This window comes from Mustelus asterias, chromosome 2 (genome assembly GCF_964213995.1).
Source record: "Mustelus asterias chromosome 2, sMusAst1.hap1.1, whole genome shotgun sequence".
Lineage (NCBI taxonomy): Eukaryota > Metazoa > Chordata > Chondrichthyes > Carcharhiniformes > Triakidae > Mustelus > Mustelus asterias.
The window spans coordinates 40706089-40727360 of NC_135802.1; the positions used below are offsets into that span (position 1 = coordinate 40706089).

General features: G+C 41.7%; 1 protein-coding gene and 1 non-coding gene across 6 annotated transcripts in view; one reads left to right on the forward strand and one right to left on the reverse strand.

Annotated features, from left to right (window-relative positions):
* acbd5a (acyl-CoA binding domain containing 5a) overlaps nt 1–21272 on the reverse strand; it is a 98501-nt gene that overhangs the window by 29207 nt on the left and 48022 nt on the right. For 4 of the 5 annotated variants that reach the window (XM_078233885.1, XM_078233904.1, XM_078233895.1 and 1 more), the window contains 2 exons: nt 14604–14721; nt 6522–6647 (listed from right to left, as the gene is read on the reverse strand). In XM_078233885.1, the coding sequence (XP_078090011.1) occupies nt 6522–6647; nt 14604–14721 (244 nt within the window). The remainder of the gene's footprint in view (nt 1–6521; nt 6648–14603; nt 14722–21272) is intronic. The other variant, XM_078233912.1, reaches the window with a different exon arrangement.
* On the forward strand, nt 17897–17969 carry trnai-uau (transfer RNA isoleucine (anticodon UAU)). Its single transcript has one exon. It is a non-coding gene; the product is annotated as a tRNA-Ile (tRNA).

Here is a 21272-nt window from a genome sequence, read left to right on the forward strand (position 1 = left end):
CGGGATAGTTTCCTTGAACAGCATGTTACGGAACCGACGAGGGAACGAGCTATTTTGGATCTGGTATTGTGTAACGAGGTAGGTAGAATTAAGGATCTTATTGTGAAGGACCCTCTTGGGTCTAGTGACCACAATATGGTCGAATTTCTGATTCAGATGGAAGAGGAGAAAGTTTGGTCCCAAACCAGTGTCCTCTGTTTGAACAGAGGGAAATATGATAGGATGAGGGATGAATTGGCTAAGGTAGACTGGGAGAGCAGGCTGGCAGGTAGGATAGCTGAGGAACAGTGGAGGATTTTTAAGGAGATCCTTTTCAGTTCTCAGCAAAAATATATTCCAGCAAAAAACAAGGATTGTAAGAAAAGGGAGAACCAGCCGTGGATAACGAAGGAAATAAAGGAGAGTATTAAAATAAAAACAGCTGCGTACAGAGTGGCCAAAAATAGTGGAGAAACAAGTGATTGGGAAAAATTTAAGAAACAACAAAGAGAGACTAAGAAAGCGATAAAGAAAGGAAGGATAGACTATGAAGCTAGGCTAGCAATTAATATAAAAAATGATAGTAAAAGTTTTTATAGATATATAAAAAGGAATAGAGTGGCTAGAGTGAATGTTGGACCCTTGGAGGACGAGAGGGGGGAGTTAATAGTGGGAAATGAGGATATGGCCGAGTCTTTAAATAAGTTTTTTGTGTCGGTCTTCACGGTGGAGGACACAAATAGTTTGCCAAATATTAACAATAGAGGGTTGGCAGCAGGAGAAATACTTAGTACAATTAATGTTACTAGAGAGGCAGTGCTGGGTAGACTAATGGGACTGAAGGTGGACAAGTCCCTGGGTCCGGATGGAATGCATCCCAGGGTATTGAAAGAAATGTCAGAGGTAATAGTGGATGCGTTAGTGATTATTTATCAAAACTCGTTGCATTCTGGGGTAGTGCCGGTTGATTGGAAAACGGCTAATGTTACGCCGCTGTTTAAAAAAGGAAGGAGACAAAAGGCGGGTAACTATAGGCCGGTCAGCTTAACGTCTGTAGTAGGGAAAATGCTGGAATCCATTATTAAAGAGGAGATAGCAGGGCATCTGGATAGAAATGGTTCGATCAATCAGACGCAGCATGGATTCATGAGGGGAAAGTCGTGCTTGACGAACATGTTGGATTTTTATGAAGATGTGACTAGGGCGGTTGATGGAGGAGAACCGGTGGATGCGGTGTTTTTGGATTTCCAAAAGGCGTTTGATAAGGTGCCCCATAAAAGGCTGCTGAAGAAGATTAGGGCACACGGAGTTGGGGGTAGTGTGTTAAAGTGGATTGGGGACTGGCTATCCGACAGGAAGCAAAGAGTCGGAATAAATGGGTGTTTTTCCGGTTGGAGGAAGGTAACTAGTGGCGTGCCGCAGGGATCGGTACTCGGGCCGCAACTGTTTACCATTTATATAGATGATCTGGAGGAGGGGACGGAGTGTAGGGTAACGAAGTTTGCAGACGACACAAAGATAAGTGGAAAAGTGAATCGTGTGGAGGACGGAGAAGATCTGCAGAGAGATTTGGACAGGCTGAGTGAGTGGGCGAGGATATGGCAAATGGAGTATAACGTTGAGAAATGCGAGGTTATACACTTTGGAGGAAATAATAACAAATGGGATTACTATCTCAATGGAAACAAATTAAAACATGCTACCGTGCAGAGGGACCTGGGGGTCCTTGTGCATGAGACGCAAAAGCCCAGTCTGCAGGTACAACAGGTGATCAAGAAGGCAAATGGGATGTTGGCCTCTATTGCGAGGGGGATAGAATATAAAAGCAGGGATGTCTTGATGCACCTGTACAGGGCATTGGTGAGGCCGCAGCTGGAATACTGTGTGCAGTATTGGTCCCCTTGTATGAGGAAGGATATATTGGCATTGGAGGGAGTGCAGAGAAGGTTCACCAGGTTGATACCGGAGATGAGGGGTTTGGATTATGAGGAGAGGCTGAGGAGATTGGGTTTGTACTCGTTGGAGTTTAGAAGGATGAGGGGGGATCTTATGGAGACTTATAAGATAATGCGGGGGCTGGATAGGGTGGAGGCGGAGAGATTCTTTCCACTGAGTAAGGAAGTTAAAACTAGAGGACACAGCCTCAAAATAAAGGGGGGTCGGTTTAAGACAGAGTTGAGGAGGAACTTCTTCTCCCAGAGGGTGGTGAATCTCTGGAATTCTCTGCCCACTGAGGTGGTGGAGGCTACCTCGCCGAATATGCTTAAAGTGCGGATGGATGGATTCCTGATCGGTAAGGGAATTAAGGGTTATGGGGATCAGGCGGGTAAGTGGTACTGATCCACGTCAGATCAGCCATGATCTTATTGAATGGCGGGGCAGGCTCGAGGGGCTAGATGCCCTACTCCTGCTCCTATTTCTTATGTTCTTATGTTCTTAGCTCCCTGTCATTCCAATATGTCAAATACCCTTCAACATTCAGCTTTGGTCACCTTTTAACTGCATCTCTGTAATGCCCATCAGGTCAGGCATATTTATCTCTGTGTAACAATTCTTCCCTTTAGTTACAGATACTGTGTACATTCAGACACAGGGCCTTAAACTCTGTTGTTTTTAACCATTTTACCACATCCAGCCTTGTGTTGGTGCGCTCCTATGATTGTAAATTCTGTCCCTTCCTGTCGCAATCTGGTTCTTCTTACCCAAATTGCTGCCCTGCCAAATTACTTTGTTGTTTACCTTTGCTTTACTACATTTCCTCTCCACATAATCCCCTCCCCCCACTATTCAATCTCGCTGGTTTTTATTGTGCAGTGAATGAAATTCAAAATTGAGGAATGGAGCTAGTTTAAATTCATTGAGAGATACAATCAGCTGAATACAGAGAAACTATTTCCTCTGGCAGGGAAATCCAGAACAGGAAGGCATAATCTTAAAGTTAGAGCCAGGACATTTAGGAGTGAAGAGTTAGAGCAAAGGCATTTAAGAGTGAAATCAGGAAACGGTCATTCAGACAAAGGATACTGGAAATTTGGAACTCATGTCCTAGAATGGATGCTGGGTCAATTAAAATTTACAAGATTGATGTAGCAAGAATATGGAATCAAAAGGTAAATAAATGGAATTGAGGTAAATAGCAGGTATTATTTAACTGAATGGTAGATAGCTGCAAGGGGCTGAATGCTCTAACTGTGTTCCTTTTTGGCACATGGGAGATAGTGTAATTTACTTTTGGTTTAGAGAGAAGCAAGTTTAACATGAGTCACTCTTACCATTTGTACTTTTGACTCATGTCATTTCTATGAGTGAAAACAAGATTAGCATGTTCAACACCTCTTAGAAGATTTGAATTGGAAACTTATAAATTAATACATCCAGTTTTAATAATCAGAACTGAACTACTCCATCGTATTACTTGCTGTTCTATTTATCGTCTTCAGCTGTTTTTTACTCCTTTAGTAGGAGAACTATTGTTTACTTAACTAAGCCATCCCATCATTTCCTCTGTTGAAGTTAAATAACTTACTGCAGACTCATAGTTCCTGCATCAACCACACCCAATGGCTTCACTTGCATTTAGTAAATGATGTAATTAGAGGGGAAAATCTGCTATGGAGCACTGAAATCATAGATGAATTCGGCAAGAGGATCAGATGGAAGAACATAATTAAAAGAAGGGAGTGCAATTGAATGGAATAAATGATTTCAACTGATGTTTAAATACAAGACAGGTTTTGCAACAGCAGAATTATCCATTTCCTGCTAATTTAATCCATCATTTCCGAAGAGTGACTTTCATGCTAGAGTTTTGGATCTCACCGGGCAACGATTCCCGTGGCAGGCGAGGCCAGAAAATCTGCCCCATTGAGTTTATTGTAATTCACAATTTAATTGAAAGAATATGCATGGAGATGTGTTGTATACTTATGAGGGGCGCAGATATAGTAGAAAACCCAGTTACCTTGGACAAAAATCGCAAAGCCCAAGCTCTATCAATGAAGTTCAAGCATTCTATGCCCATTTTGAGCAAGAGGTCAGCGAGAGCACGCCCTCCATCCCGGAAGCCTCGGACGAACCTGGATCGAGGTCACCTTTGCCGATGTCAGAGCAGCCTTCTCAAAAGTCAATCCACAGAAAGCAACTGGCCAAGATGGGGTACTCGGACGAGCACTCAGGCTCTGCGCGGACCAGCTGGCGAGGGTATTCGCAGACATCTTTAACCTCTCTTTACACCAACCTTTACACCTACCTGCTTCAGTAAGATGACCATCATCCCAAAGAAAAGCCAGGCAACGTGCCTTAATGACTACTGTCCGATGGCTCTGACATCCATCATTATGAAGTACTTTGAAAGGTTAATCATGACACAAATCAATTCCTGCCTCCCAGACTGTCTGGATCCACTACAGTTCATCTATCGCCGCAACAGGTCCACAGCAGACGCCATCTCCCTGGCCCTACACTCAACCCTGGAACACCGAGATAACAAAGACACCTACCTCAGACTCGCATTCTTAGACTACAGCTCAGCCTTTAACACCATTATCCCTACAAGATTCATCTCCAAATTTCGTGGCCTGGGGTTCGGCTCCTCCCTCTGCAGCTGGATCCTAGACTTCCTAACCCACAGACCGCAGTAAGTAAGGATAGGCAACAACTCCTCCTCCACCATCATCCTCCATATTGGTGTTCCGCAAGGCTTTGTCCTCAGCCCCCTACTATACTCCTTATACTCCACTGACTACATGGCCAAATTCCCCTCCAACTCAATTTTCAAGTTTGCTGATGACACCACCGTAGTGGGTCAAACAAACAATGACGAGACACAGTACAGTAAAGAGATAGAGAATCTGGTGAACTGGTGCGACGACAATAATCTCTCCCTCAATGTCAACAAAATGAAGGAGATAGTCATCAACTTCAGGAAGCGTAGTGGAGGGCATGTCCCTGTCTATATTATTGGGGATGAACTAGAAATGGTCGAGAGCTTCAAGTTTTTAAGTGCCCAGATCACCAACAATCTGTCCTGGTCCCACCATGCGGATGCTATAGTTAAGAGAGCCCATTAATGCCTCTACTTTCTCAGGAGACGAAGGAAATTTAGCATGTCCATTAGGACTCTCACCAGCCTCTGCAGATGCACCATAGAAAGCATCCTTTCTGGTTGTATCACAGCTTGGTATGGCTCCTGCTCTGTCCAAGACCGCAATAAACTACAAAGGGTCATGAACAAAGCCCAGTCCATCAGTCAAATCAGCCTCCCATCCATTGACACTGTCTACACTTCCCGCTGCTTTGGAAAAGCAGCCAGCATAATTAAGGACCCCACACACCTCGGATATACTCTTTTCCACCTTTTTTAATCAGGAAAAAGATACAAAAGTCCGAGGACACATACCAACTGATGCAAGAATGGTTTCTTCCCTGCTACCATCAGACTTTTGAATGGACCTACCTTGTATTAACTTGAACTTTCTCTACACCCCATGACTGTAAACACTACATTCTGCACTCTCTCCTTTCCTTCTCTATGTACGGTATGCTTTGTCTGTACAGCACACAACAATGCTTTTCACTGTATACGAATACGTGACAAAAATTAATCAAATCAAATGAATTAGCTGCTTATCAAACAGATATTATTGTTACTTTAAGTTACTTTAAAAATCTGTAGAAATCCATTCTGCAATTCACAATTTCAGTCAGAACTATAATTGGTTGCTAGAATCAGCTGTCAGGACAGCTGTAGCATACTGGGTCAGCCAGCCATAGCTGTAGAGTAGCTAATGGCAGCTGATTCTTCAAGTGTCTTACAATTTGTGCCATAACTGATTTGAACAAGAATAAACCCGTAAGCCGGAATGGCAAAAGATTAAGGCAGGACAGCTGCTTTAAACAGATGAAACCAAATGCACAAATCAGCTGGTTATGAACAGCTTGTACCACACTATAGCAGCCCAATCTTCTGAAATATTAGCCAAGATACTAAATTGGACAAGTTTCCAAGTAAGTCTCAGATCAAACAGCAAGTACTTAGTAGTACTTTAAACTTGCACACTGATCTACAGCTTGGTTATCTCCTGTTCTGAGGACCTGGGTTCGAATCCTGACACAGCAGATGGCGGAATTGAAATCCAATTAAAAAAATATCTGGAATTAAGAATCTACTGATGACCACGAAACCACTGTCAATTGTCGGAAAAACCCATTTGGTTCACTAATGTCCTTAAGGGAACGAAATCTGCTGCCCTTTCCTGGCCTACATGTGACTCCGTGGTAACTGCTCTCAGGCAACAAGGGATGGGCAATAAATGCTGGCCAGCCAGCGACGGCCATGTCCCACAAATGAACAAAACAAATGTTGTAAACCAGAACATTCATAAAGCTCAAGTTCATCCAGTAGGAAATATGAAATTTCTTGTAAACCCACATTTTAAAAATTGCTAAATAATTCATGCATCTTACAACACAAAACATATTTCAGGTGTTGATGTCATTAGAATGTTGCGATGATTAAGAAAACTGTAATCAGAACAATTTACCTGTTTCATCATCATCATCAGTTATATCATCACCCGCCTGTTCAGATTCTGCACCACTATCATTGCCTTCAACTTTTCCATTCATTTTGTTACAGTTATTGGGTGAGTTGAAAACATTGCCAAGATCTGGATATTAAAAAAAAAGTTGTTTGAAATATCAGCCAAATATATCAAGTATAGAAGAAAAAATCATTCATCCCACAAAAAATATTCTTTAGATAGTATACATTTCAATATTCAAATTTTTTTTTTAATTAGACCAAACTACAAATTTGGAAATTTGACAGAATCTAACAATAATTTTTTTTCAATAATAAGATGTGGGCATCGCTGGCGAGGCCAGCATTTATTGCCCATCCTCAACGGCCCTTGAGAAGATGGTGAGCTGCTTTCTTGAACCGCTGCAGTCCATATATTTGCAATAATCGCCATCTGCCATTCCTTTGGTTATCCACTTAATTGTTCAAGTTTTCTGGAATTCTATTAATTTTCCCTGACTCTTGCCCAAGTTACAAGGTTATGGATTCAAACCACACTCCTGGACCTAACATCTAAATAAAGTCTGAGAGAGAGTGTTGCATTGTTGGATGCAATGTTAAAATCAAGGCTATTGTCTGCCCTCCCAGATGGATATAAATGATTCCTCAGCACTATTTGAAGAAGAGAAAGAGATTTCTCCTGGATAATATATATCAAACGCCACCAAAAAAGATCTAGTTATTTTACTTCATTGCGTGCAGATTTGCTGCCATATTTCCCAACATCATAATGATTCACTTCAAAAATGCTTTATGAACTTTAAAATGCTTTGTGATGGCCTAAGGTTGTCAAGAGTGCATTATAATGCAACTATAATTGGTCAGTTGGTATCATAATTTAATTGCAAATTTCAGGACATTAGAGCTATGGCTGAAAAGAGAGACGTGTTGCCAAAGCTTTTAATATTTTATTCATCAGGACAAATGCAAGAATGCCAAATTTCAAATGGTTACAACAATGTACAATACAGGAGAAAAGGGTGCTGATTGTTAGCCAAGATGTTGCCATGGAGGAAGCCACAGGAAACTATAGGCATATGAATAAACTACAAGCGACTGGATAATACTAAAAGGGCGCAAGGCCTGAACATGTTCTGTTTGTTTGCAGATAACAGGTCCCTGTACATGAATGTAGATCACTTCTGGCAAATAGAAATGAACTACCTTAGGAGCTTAACTGATTATCTTAAAATGGTTGGTAGCATAGCTATTAGCGCACTCAGCATTGTTCAACAACTGCTGCCCGATTCCAAATCACTTAGCAGTAGATATTTTGTATTGGCCTTTGCAAACACAGACTGGTTGGGTACAGTCTGTGCAAGATGAAAAGTTTCAATATCATGTCTCTCTTTTCAGCAATATTCAAATTTGGTACTAACCAAGCAAACATTAGAATTTCCTTCTCCAAACTATTTTACAATGCAAATTGCAAGAGACACACTGCAAAAATGTTTTATTTTAATGCAGCTCCTGGAGGGAGTTGGAGAAATTGGAGTGGGAATTCCAGGGCATCGGATTCACATGGTTCAAGGCAAGTTAACCATGATGGGGTAAAGGAAATGGTGGATACACAAGGGTCTAGAGTTGGAGAAGTAGGGATCAGAGAATTGTAGGACTGGAAAATGTTTCAGCAATAGAGGAGGATGAGGCCATGAAGGGATCTGAACAGAAGGATTTAAATTTATGTCATTAAGAGACTAGCTGTCAATGAATTTCAGTGAGAAAGATTGCTGCAGAATAGGATACTAACAGCAGGATTCCAAATATACTGAAATTGATGGAAGGCTGTCCAGAAGAGCATTGGAGTACTCAAATCTGGAGATGACAAAGGCATGGGGATGGGTTTTGACAGCAGATGCCTCAAAGCAGCAGGGGAAGAGACAGGCAATGTTACTGAGAGGGTCATTGTGATGGTAAGGATATGGGGTCAGGAGGACAGCTAAAGGTAAATGGTATGCCAGTGCTTCAAAAAGTTTGGTTGAACTGGGGACAGTGGCAGAGGAGTGATATGTATTTTGCGGAAAGGGCAGTGCTTTCGTAATGACTGGAGATCGTCTCAGGGTTTAATGATAGGAAATTGTGGCTCATCCAGGGCTGCATGCCCTGGATAAGCCACAAAGCCACAAACAGGCTGACAATATACAGGGGCAGTGCAGCAAGAACTGTCAAGAAATGTTTGGGATGTTGGGCTGGTATATACATATATATATATATATATATATAATAGAGAGAGAGAGAAGCTGACCCTAGAACTCCAGTTGATGTCTCCAAAGAAAGTGTGTAGATGAGGAAGAGGAGCATTCAAGCATAGAGTCTTGGGGGGCTCCTTGAAATAACAGTGTGGAGAAGAGAGAGATTATTGCTACAAATATTCAGATTTAACTACTGTTATGTGTTTATGTCTTAATATTACAACAGTTTTCTAACTGGGGTGGAGATATAATTTTGCTGGAGATATAAGTTTACTGGAGCAAACTCCTGAAGCGTGAAGACCACTGCTTGTTTTTATTTTAAAACCAAATTTACTTACAGCTCCTTCATGCAACAGATCATCTTGCATAATAAACTAAAACAGGTAAGTAATTTTTGAAACTTAGTACAATTACTTGCATCCATCTCACATCATGTGCTTGTTACAATCCCTGTAGAGGCCAATAACATTTTAAACTGGAATGGAATCCCCACAACGCCAATGGAAAGAAAATCACAAGACAAGATTCCAGCCTGCCCTGTGTGGAAAACAGTTACACTGCGATTTTCTTTGGAGCAGCCCATTATTGGCCAGAGGGTGAGCTTGCTGTCCAATTTTAGTCAGAGGCCATCCAGCTTGAAAGCAGCAGCAGGACATAATAGCAGCTAAGTGAGGGAATAGGTGGCTCTCTCCAACTTTTTTAAAATACAAAACAAAAAATGACTTTTGCAGCCAGACCATGGCAGTTGGATAGGATGAGGGTATTCCCTCTACAGTCTAGTCTGTGACTGCTGCTGATCAAGGCAAGTAGGATCTCCAAGCCTGATAGCACTGGGGCCCTGATCCCTCTGCCACTTGGTAGACACAACCAAGCAGCTAAACTAGTCCCCACTGTCTCTGGGAACTTGGAGGCCATCTAGAAATTCCAGTTGGCTTCTGTTCGCGGGCCATAACAGGCCCTTAATCAATTAATCAGCTACCTGCCCTGCTGCCCCTCCTCATTCCATCTCCAGGCAAATGATGTGGCAAACAGATGGACCTGAACTAGCACACAGGCTGATGGCACTGTTTTAGCCCCCATCCACCTTTGTTCTTGGTGAGGGATGCAAATCAAGCTTCTAGAATGTCCTTCTACTGCTTATAGGTTGTGCAAATAAACTGTAATTTCTTTTTTAAAATACCCATAGTAAAATTAATGAATTAAATATGAAATTAACAGGCCTTTAAAATCAGATAGGACATTACACCCAGAAGTCTTATTCTATTTTTAATATATCGCAGTTTTCAAACTGTGCTGTAACTAAGCAAATTATTGCCCATGGGTCCAAATTAAAATTAAAAATTTTCTTCTCTTCCTGGGCAATCCCACAGGACGGAGGATAACTTGCTTCCATTCCGGTTCAATGGGTTCTGAGGTGGCTGATAAAGTCAATGCACAATCTGCAGACTCTGCCACACATGGGGATAGTGCTTGTAGGACCTGGTAGATAAGTTGCTGGGAGGTTTGTGCTCTTTTTCCAACACTTCAACTTTCGTTTCTCCAACCAAGTCTCTCAATATGTTTGATGCCTTCCCAAATAAACCCAGAAGACAGGGACTCGCACGAGTTAGTGGGATGTGACTTCTTTAGAGTTGCACTGAGTAAATCCCAAAGCATTTCCACTGTCCCCCTGCTGTGACCGAGTTCCGAATAGAGCAGCTGCCTCAAGGGTCTGGTGTCAGGCATATGAACAACATGTCCCACCCAGAGGAGCTAGTTTTCAGTGATTAGCACCTTGATGCAGGGCATCTCGGTTTGGGAAAGAACATGGTTGTTGGAAGGGGGCCTTATTTTGTTTTGGCAATCTTGCAAATGCACCATGGATGGTACTTTGAGCGCTTTGAGATGCTTGCTGTAGGTTGCCCAAGTCTCCAAAATACATAGGAGCATGGGTTCACAGCTGCCCTGTAAACGATGACCTTAATCATAGAAACCCTACAGTGCAGAAGGAGGCCATTCGGCCCATCGAGTCTGCACCGACCACAATCCCACCCAGGCCCTCCCCCCACATATTTACCCGCTAATCCCTCTAACCTACGCATCCCAGGATTCTAAGGGGCAATTTTTAACCTGGCCAATCAACCTAACCCGCACATCTTTGGACTGTGGGAGGAAACCGGAGCACCCGGAGGAAACCCACGCAGACACGAGGAGAATGCGCAAACTCCACACAGACAGTGACCCGAGCTGGGAATCGAACCCGGGACCCTGGAGCTGTGAAGCAGCAGTGCTAACCACTGTGCTACCGTGCCGCCTTAATCTCGAGTTTGAGATCATTGTCCTCCAATGCTCTTTTCTATCTCTGTCAGTCTGGCCCCAAAATAACAGAGGCAACAGAAGCAATGCTGCAAGAAAGTTATAAAAGGCCTCAAAGGTTTCTAGGCGTCCAGATCACCAATAACCTATCCTGGTCACCCTGTGGTGACACTATAGTTAAGAAAGCCCACCAACGCATCTACATTCTCAGAAGACTAAGGAAATTCGGCATGTCTGCTACAACTCTCACCAACTTTTACAGATGCACCATGGAAAGCATTCTTTCTGGTTGCATGACAGCTTGGTATGGCTCTTGCTCTGTCCAAGACCACAAGAAACTACAAAGGGTTGTGAATGAAGCCCAGTCCATCACTCGAACCAGCCTCCCATCCAGTGATACTGCCTACACTTCCTGCTGCCTCGGAAAAGCAGCCAGCATAATCAAGGACCCCATGCACCCTGGACATGCTCTCTTCCGCCTTCTTCCGTCGGGAAAAAAATTGCAAAAGTCTGAGGTCATCTATCAACTGACTCAAGAACAGCTTCTTCCCTGCTGTCTTTGATTTGATTTTTGCCATCAGACTTTTGAATGGATCTACCTCATATTAAGTTGATACTTCTCTACACTCAAGCTATGACTGTAACTACACTCTGCACCATCTCCTTTCTTTCTCTATGAACAGCATGCTTTGTCTGTATAGCAAGCAAGAAACAATACTTTTCACTGTATACATGTGACAATAATAAATCAAATCAAAGATCCCACCACGGCAGCCCTTCTGAGTCAGCACCTCACTGCCAACCACTCAATCACCAGGAGCTACACAGTGTGCCATTGTACTTGGTCAAGCCTAATGCGCATCATAACAAGCATCTGCAATGAGTTCCTTGGCTTCTCGACCAAGAAACATCACAACTGGTTTGATGAAAACAACCAAGTGATAGAGGAGATGATTCAGCAACAATGCAAAGCTTTCACAGACTGGAAGCTTCACCATACTTCGAGAAAAGCAGCATTTCTACAGGCATCTGAAGCCAATGATACAACATAAAAGCTGCAAAATAAAGAATGATGGGTGGAAAGTGCATGGGAGATCCAACAATATGCAGACACCAAGAAGGGGAATTTCACAGTAACTTCATTGCAATGTTAATATAAGCCTTGTGACTAATAAATAAACTATTTTTACTTTTATGTGATTTTTCCAGCATTGTCAAAAATCTATTGACCAAGCACCCAGCAGAGAGGCAAGCATGGAAGAGAGCTCATCATTGTCACAGAACAATCAGTGCTCATTGGAGAAAACATTTTGAAGAATTCCTGAATCTACTGAAACTCTGTCTTCAACTTAGCATCTTCAACTCTATTCCTCAATGCACCATCCATGTGCCCAGTGTCACGCCAGTCCGAAGCAAGTTGAAAATGCCATCTAATAGCTGTAGAACAACAAAGTTTCTGGAGCAGATGGAAGGCCAGCTAATATTCTGAAACATTGCAAAGGTACACTCTGTCACAGTTGGGCAACCTCATATCCCTCATCTGGGAAAAGAAGTGCATGCCAGGGATCTCAGGAATACAGTGATCATGACTATATTTAAGAGGGAAACATGTCTGGTTGTGGTATCTACAGTGGAATCTCCTTGCTATCTGCTACAGGGAAGATAATTGCAAGGATTCTCAACTACCTGCAACCAGTGGTTGAAGAACTCCTTCCAAAGTCATAGTACATTTTCACCCCTCTCAAGAGGCATCACAAAAATGCTCTTCATTGTGCAGCAACTGCAAGAAAGGTGCAAGGAACAGCACCAACTGCTATACACAGTCTTTTTAGACTTCATGAAAACCTTCAATTCTGTCAATGAGGAAGTCTGCCAGAGTACCCTCCACAAATTTGGCTGTCCTCAGAAATCTGCCACAATCCTCCACCTACTCTACGATGATATCAAAGTCATGATCTTCACTAATAGGACCATCATAGACCCTATCTCAGATCAAACAAAGCTGCATCACTGCACCAATCCTCTTTTTCAAGATGGCACCTCACCTCCAGCAAAATACCCACAGACATGGAGATCATTTACAGAACAGACAGAGAATTGTTCAACCTACGCCGTCTTCAGTCCAAAACCCCTCCAATTCATCACTGAACTCCAGTTTGCAAGTTCTCCCCGTGTCTGTGTGAGTTTCCTCCAGGTACTCCGGTTTCCTCCTACAGTCCAAAGATCTGTAGTAGGTGGATTAGCCATGGTAAATGTGATGGGTCAGGTGCTCTGAGAGTTTGTACAGGCTTGATGGGCCAAGTGGCCTCCTTCTGTTCAGTAGGGATTCTATGCAGATGACACTTGTATGTGCACTCACTCAGAAATGAGCTCCAGTCATTGTCAGCTCCTTCTCCAAAACATATGAGAAAAAAGGGCCTGTCACTGGACACCTGGAAAACTAAGATCCTTTTCCAACCAGGTCTCACTGCATAACACCTCTGCCCATCGAGTAAGATCACGGACAAGATCCTGGGAACTGGAGACCGTTTGAGGACCAGGATCTCAAACATAAGACGAAGGCCATGGTCATAAAAATATCTTTGGTAAGGCAGTTGACACTTAAAAAAAAAGAGTTGTCTTCTCAACTGTTAAGTTTGAAACAGATTTACCATCGTTGCCACAGTTTTGACTTGATTCACCATTGTCAATTATTGCAGCAGTCTGTTTATGAAACAGTCTTAAAATAAATAAAAAATTGTTGCCAAGCAAACTACAGCTTAAACTCCTTCGGCCTAATGCCAATTTGTGGAGAGTTTATTGCTAATTGGGCTCAGTGAATAACAAGAGTAAAATGCACTTCTTTTACGTTTTAAATCTTGATTCAATTTAGAACAATTAGTTGTTGTTTTCTGCAATTAGTCTTAATGTCCATTCCGACTGTAGCAAAAACTGAAAAAGTAACATATTTTTCATTGCTGCACAATGCCCACTTCAACCAGTCTCAACCTCATGCTGAACTATTCAATTGTGACATAGCTACTTCACCCAAGGATCAATTCTTCACCAACTGATAGCCTTTCACAAAGTACCATTTTCCTATTTGTAGAAAAAAACTGAACCTTATATATAAAATCAACTCTTTTGACATAAATAAAATGCTCATCCAACACATTAACCGCCCTCTGAGATGTGCCTGTGACTTGGTTTGTGGGTGATGCATTCGGTGGATTATTTTTCAGCCATCCAGGTCTCAGCAAGTACTTTCAACAGCAAAAGCCAAAGTAAAAAAGCAATCTACCACTCGATAACAGTAATGCTAAACAAATATGGTTCCTTACCTTCAAGTGACTTAACCACTTTCTCCAATCGGCCTGCACAGTCAACGCAGGATGCAGAAAGTAGAATAGCAGGACACTTATTATTTAAGCATGTTTCAAACAAAGGATAATGCAATGTTTTTTTTTGAAAAGCAGAATATAAACCATTTTCAGTTAATCTGATCAACATAAACAAGAGTTAAAAAAACATCTAATAAAAATCATGGAAATGTTGTACAACTTTCTGAAAGGTCTAACCTGCTGAGATTGCATAAGGCGATATTGGTTGTTTTTTGTCATCAACAAGTTCATAAAACGGTCCAAGAACACGAAGCAGCTCCTCCACCTCCTCAGTTATTGGCATGGACTCAAGGATCTATAATGTGAAAAGCAGATAATTCATAATGTAATAGCACTCAGTAACATGGAGATGAGCTCTGTTCCATGCTTGAAAAAGAACACTGAATAAGAGCTGGAAAATTCCATTCATCAAGCAGTTTGAAACATCTGGAATTGCAAGAAAATGACTCAAACTTCTCCTCTATTCCTAGCACTGCAACCCTGTATATATCAGAGTAGCTTCCACTTGGACCCTCCCAAATGACATGATTGAAATCAGGCATGCACCAAGTAAGCAAATAGCAAGTGCCAATGCACATCTTTGAATGTAAATTTACAGAAAAAATATCATATTTGATAGCTGCACAATTCCAGAAATTATCACATTAATCCAAGTTCCATAATTCACAAACAGAGCTTCTAAGGAAGAATTAATCCTAGTAATTAATCAAGATTGTTAAAATATTCTACTAATCGGTACTTTTAAAAGATACAAGATGGTTAATTCTAAAAAATTTTAAAATTATATATTTTTATACCATTTTGCTTAACCTTTCCATCTCTCTCTCCCTCACTGGCAGCATTCTAACTATTGACACAATGGTTTGCACCTTGATAATCAACTCTCTTTATCAGGAGCCCTACTCTGACATGGCAGCCTCTGTCGCCTTCTGAGCTAGCCGAGCTTTCCATTTTGCCTCGTCTCTTCCAGACAGTCAGCCTCCAGAGGTAATGACCATCAGTGACTGTTTTCAATGAAAGCTAATGTTTACATTTGATTTGATTTATTATTGTCACATGTATTAGTGTATAGTGAAAAGTATTGCTTCTTGCATGCTGTACAGACAAAGCATATCATTCATAGAGAAGTAAACGAGACAGTACAGAATGTAGTGTTACAGTCATAGCTAGGATGTTGAGAAAGATCAACTTAATGCAAGGTAGGTCCTTTCAAAAGTCTGATGGCAGCAGGGAAGAAGCTGTTCTTGAGTCGGTTGGTATGTGACCTCAGACTTTGTATCTTTTTCCCGAAGGAAGGCGGCGAAAGAGAGTATGTCTGGGGTGCGGGGGTCTTTAATTATGCTGGCTGCTTTGCCGAGGCAGCGGGATGTGCAGACCAAATCAATGTATGGGAGGCTGGTTTGCGTGATAGATTGGACTACATTCACAGCCTTTTGTAGATTCTTGTGGTCTTGGGCAGAGGAGGAGCCATCCCAAGCTGTGATACAACCAGAAAGAATGCTTTCTATGGTGCAACTGTAAAAGTTGGAGAGAGTCGTGGCTGAAATGCCAAATTTCCTTAGTCTTCTGAGATAGTGGAGGTGTTGGTGGGCTTTCCTAACTTTAGTGTCACCATGTGGGGACCAGGACAGGTTGTTGGTGATCCGGACACCTAAAAACTTGAAGCTTTCGACCATTTCTACTTCGTCCTCATTGATGTAGACAAGGGCATGTTCTCCACTACGCAAGTCGATGACAATCTCCTTTGTTTTGTTTTAGTTGTTTTAATTCTTAAACTTGAATATTTATTGACTAATCGTCCTCAATAATCAAATTACACATCCTACACAACTAGTACTTGAATTACATTATCGCAAAGCTTTCAGAACACCCTTTTATTTCGGGCACCATGGTTAGGATGAGTTCTAAACCAACTTATATGTTCCCTTTTAATAATAGGCAACTTTGTATATAGGGCCAGAGCGCTTTGCCCGCTGTCAGATCATTGCTCGCTGTGCATTGTGCATACTCACAAATGGGCCCAAGGCCCTCACTTTCAGACCTGAAAAGTGACCAGTCTACCTCAAATTACTCTTAAAGGTGATGTTAGCCGGTTCACGCTGCTGCCAGGTATGAGTAACACAAGTGACATTTTCCACTAACAGGATGCTGCCAACCACAGAAATGAGTAATGTGAGATATGAATTTCCGTGCTGGTATGGTGCCAAGTACATTAGTTGGAATGTGCAACTTAATGATGGATCATAAGAAACAGCACAATCCTGTTTGCAATTGGCGGAGTACGACTGTACACAACAAGTCCATGCTTGCAAAACTCAGAACATATTGTTTAATGTTAGATATGATGCCATGATTGGTTAGCACTTGCTTTGACAGCATATTTCTTTTTGTAAACAGTACTCAAGTTGTGTACTACCAAGTGACTATTTGGAATACTTCTGCAATACAATCAGTGCACAGGAACCAGATTTAATCAGATTCCAACCACAGGTATTGACAACATGCAACAAAAAAACAGGGAATAGGGAGAATCAGAAACTCTATTAAAGAAAAAAAAAGAAAAATAGATGTGAATACAAATTCCGAAAACAGATAGATCCACCCAAAAATGTACAACTGTATTTGCAGAAATGGAATTCTAAGAATGGATTGCTCTATTAAAGGATAAATGGAATAAGCTATTATAAATGATCAGGATATGGTTGAAATATTGCAAAAGAGTCTTCATACCAGCTTGCACAATGGAGGATTGTGGATAATTTCTGTAATGTGATACCAGGAGTCAAGAGTCATGGAACACTTGGCAAATTGTCCCTGTATAGATTAGGGTCACTTGACAATCAAGGGCAAGGATGAATAGAAAATCTTCCAGCAAAGAAGTAATCAGTGAAGTCCCGTGGAGATCTGTCCAAAGATCGTTATCGTCTTTAACAAATGTTGAAAATATGGAATAGTTTGGCTGTAGATGAGACAAAGATCAGTGGGTTGCCAATGAGTAGAAAGGAGCTCGACTGTCGTGAGAGATGATAGGACCAATTATGTAATTAAACAAGCAGAGTTAGGAGAATTTATAATGGGAAAGGCAAAGAAACCAAACAAATACTTCTTGTCCGTCTTCACAGAAGAAAATACTAAAAGCATCTCAGAAATAATGGAGAATCAAGGCATTAGTGTAAGTGAGGAACTGCAAGACATCAATATTAGTTTAAAAAAGTACGAGCAAAATTAATGGGGCTTAAGGTAGATAAATCCTCTGGACTGATGATCTACATCCCAAGTGGTTGTGGAGATGACCGATGCATTGATGGTCATCTTTCAAACTTCTATAGACTCTGGATCGGTTCCTGCAGATTGCAAAGTGGCAAAACTAATCCCATTACTCAGTCATGTAGGGAGAGAGATAAAAGGGAACTGCAAACCTGTTACCCTGATATCAGTAGTGAGGAAATGCTAGAATCTATAATATTGTGGTTTCTGTAGCGTAGTGGTTATCATGTTTGCTTTATATGCAAAAGGATCTCGGTTCGAAACCGGGCAGAAGCATTATTAAGTCTCAGTGAGGAGCTCTATGGATGACACAGTGGTTAGCACTGCTGCCTCATAGCGCCAGGGACCAAAGTTCAATTCCCAGCTTGGGTGACCGTGTGGAGTTTACAAATTCTCCCCATACCTGTGTGGGTTTCCTCCGGGAGTTCCAGTTTCCTCCCACAGTCCAAAAGATGCGCTGGTTAGGTGCATTGGTCATGCTAAATTCTCCTTCAGTGTACCCGAACAGGCGTTGGAGTGCGATGACTGGGGGATTTTCACAGTAACTATACTGCAGTGTTAATGTAAGCTGACTTGTGACACTAATGAGTAAACTTAAAACTTAAATGGATGTGACAACAGGACACTAGAAAATAATGGTAGGATCGGCGGAGTCAAAAGGAAATCATGTTTTAAGAAACCTGTTAAGAGTTTTTTTGAGGATGTAACCAGCAGGAACCAATGGAGGTGGTATATATAGATTTTCAGAAAGCTTTTAATAAGGTCCCACACAAGAGGTTGGCAAACAAAATGAAAGGAACTGGGGGAATATACTGGTTAGTAGTTAACGTTAACTGAGAACTGGTAAATGGACAGAAAACAGAGGGCAAGAAGAAATGGGTCATTTTTAGGTTGGCAGCCTGGGATTGAGAGATCACAAAGTTCTTGACTCAAGCCATTCACAAACTTTATGATTTAGATGTGAGGATTAAATGCATTGTAGAATCCCTACATTCGACCTATCAAATCTGCACTGACTTGCACCCATGCCCTATCCCGTATTAATAAGTCTACTTGTAACATGAATAAATAATAAATCCTTGTAACCTCACCTATTTACCCCCCTGACCTAGACATCTAGGAACACGAAGGGGCAAGTTAACATGACCAATGCACCTAACCTGCACATAGAAACCCTACAGTGCAGAAGGAGGCCATTTGGCCCATCAAGTCTGCACCGACAACAATCCCACCCAGGCTCTACCACCACTAAGCTACCCTGCTGATCCCTCTAACCTATCACATCCCAGGACACCAAGGTTAATTTAGCATGTCTAATCAACCTAACCCACTCATCTTTGGACTATGGGAGGAAACTGGAGCACCCGGAGGAAACCTACGCAAACACGGGGAGAATGTGCAAACACCACGCAGACAGTGACCCAAGTTGGGAATCAAACCCAGGTCCCTGAAGCTGAGAGACAGCAGTGCTAACCACTGTGCTGCCCCACATCTTTGGTCTGTGGGAGGAAACTGGAGCATCTGGAGGAAACCCACACAGACACGGGGAGAATGTGCAATCTCCACACAAATATTCACCCAAGGCAGGAATCAAACCAGGGTCCCTGGCACTGTGAGGCAGTGAGGCAGCAATGCTAACCACTATGCCACTATGTAATATTTCTAAGTTTGCAGGCAACAAATGAGAGTTGTGAGGAGTATGCAAAGTCACCTCAAGGGGATTTGGAGAGGCTAAGCAAGTGGGCAAATATTTGGCAGATGCAATACAATGTGGAGAAATATGAAGTTATCCACTCGGGGAGGAAGAACAGAAAGACAGAATATTTGTTAAATGGTGAAACATAGAAACATAGAAAATAGGAGTAAGAGTAGGCCATTAGGCCCATTGAGCCAATGATCATGGCTGATCGTCTAAGTCAATACCACACTCCCGCACTCTCCCAGTATTCCTAGATGCCTTTAGAGTCTAAAAATCTATTTTCTTCTTAAATAAATTCTTCTTCCGTGGTAGAGAATTCTGCAAGTTGTTACCTTCCAAGTGGAGACGTTTTCCCTATATCAGTCCTAAGTGGCTTATCCCGTATCCTGAGACTGCGACCCCCTTGTTCTAGACCACTCAGCCAGAGGAAACAATATTCCTTCATCCAGTCTGTCCAGGTCTGTCAGAATTTTATATGTTTCAATTAGATGCCCTCTTGTTCTTTTAAATTCCAGTGAATACAGGCCCAGTCGACCCAATCGCGCTTCATATGACGATCCTGCCATCCCAGGAATCAGTCTGGTGAACCTTTGCTGCACTCCCTCCATGGTAAATATATCCTTTCTTAGAAAAGTAGACCAAAACTGCACACAGTATTCCAGGTGTGGTCTCACAAGGCTCCGTAAAGCTACAGAAAGACATCCTTATTCCTGTACTCAAGTCTTCTTGCAACAAAGGCCAATATACTATTTGCCTTTCTAACCGCTCGCTGTACCTGCATGTTTTGCTTTCAATGACTGGCATATAAGGACACCAAGTCCCTTTATACATCAACATTTTCCAATTGATCACCATTAAAATAATACTCTTGTCATTCTGTTTCTCCATCTGAAGTGGATAATTTCACATTTATCCACATTATACTGCATCGGCCATGTATTTATTTGCCCACTCACTCAGCTTGAAGCCTCTTAACATCCTCTTCACCACTCACATTCTCACCAAGTTCTGTGTCATCAGCAAGTTTGGAAATATTACATTTAGTTCCCTCTCTAATGTATATTGTGAATATCTGGGTCTCAAGCACCAATCCCTGCTAGTTACCACGTGCCACTTCAAGAAAGGTCCATTTATTCCTACTTTCTGATGCCTATCTGCTAACTAATTCTCAATCCACGCTAATATATTACCCTCAATCTCAGGTGCTTTAGCTCTGCACATTAACCTCTAATGTGGGACTTAATCAAAAGCTTTCAGAAAATCCAAATACACCACATCCAGTGGTTCAAACCTTATCCATTCTACTAGTTATGTCCTCAAAAAACTCCAATAGGTTTGTCAAACATGATTTCCCTTTCATAAACCCATGTTGATCTTGTTGAATCCAGTTGATATTTTCTAAGTTCTCTGTTATCACATCCTTTATAATAGACTCAAGCATTTCCCTACTATTGATGTGAGGTGAACCAGTCTGCAATTCCTTATTTTCTTCCTCCTTTCTTTTTTAAATAGCAAGGTTACATTTGTTACCCTCATCTGCCAAGATTGTTTCAAATGTCAGGAAGCAAAGATAGTTTTAAGTGATCAATGTTTGTGTTGTTGGTTATTAAAAATGTGTGGATTTAAGCAAGTTTAATTTGGTGCTTCTGTGTAAGAAAGGGTAAAACTCTAGTTAGACTCATGCTAAACGAAGGCGTTTGCATGTATGGGGGCTTTTGATTTCAGTTCAATCTGAAGCACACTCAGCATTGGGCTGGGAGAGTTTATGACATGAAAAGTAAACAGGAGCTTGGAGAAAGAATGACATGTTGCTTAGCAGCCAGGGGCTTTGTGAATGTATTTTAACTGACATCATGGCAGCTTAGCAGCGAGAAAGGAAA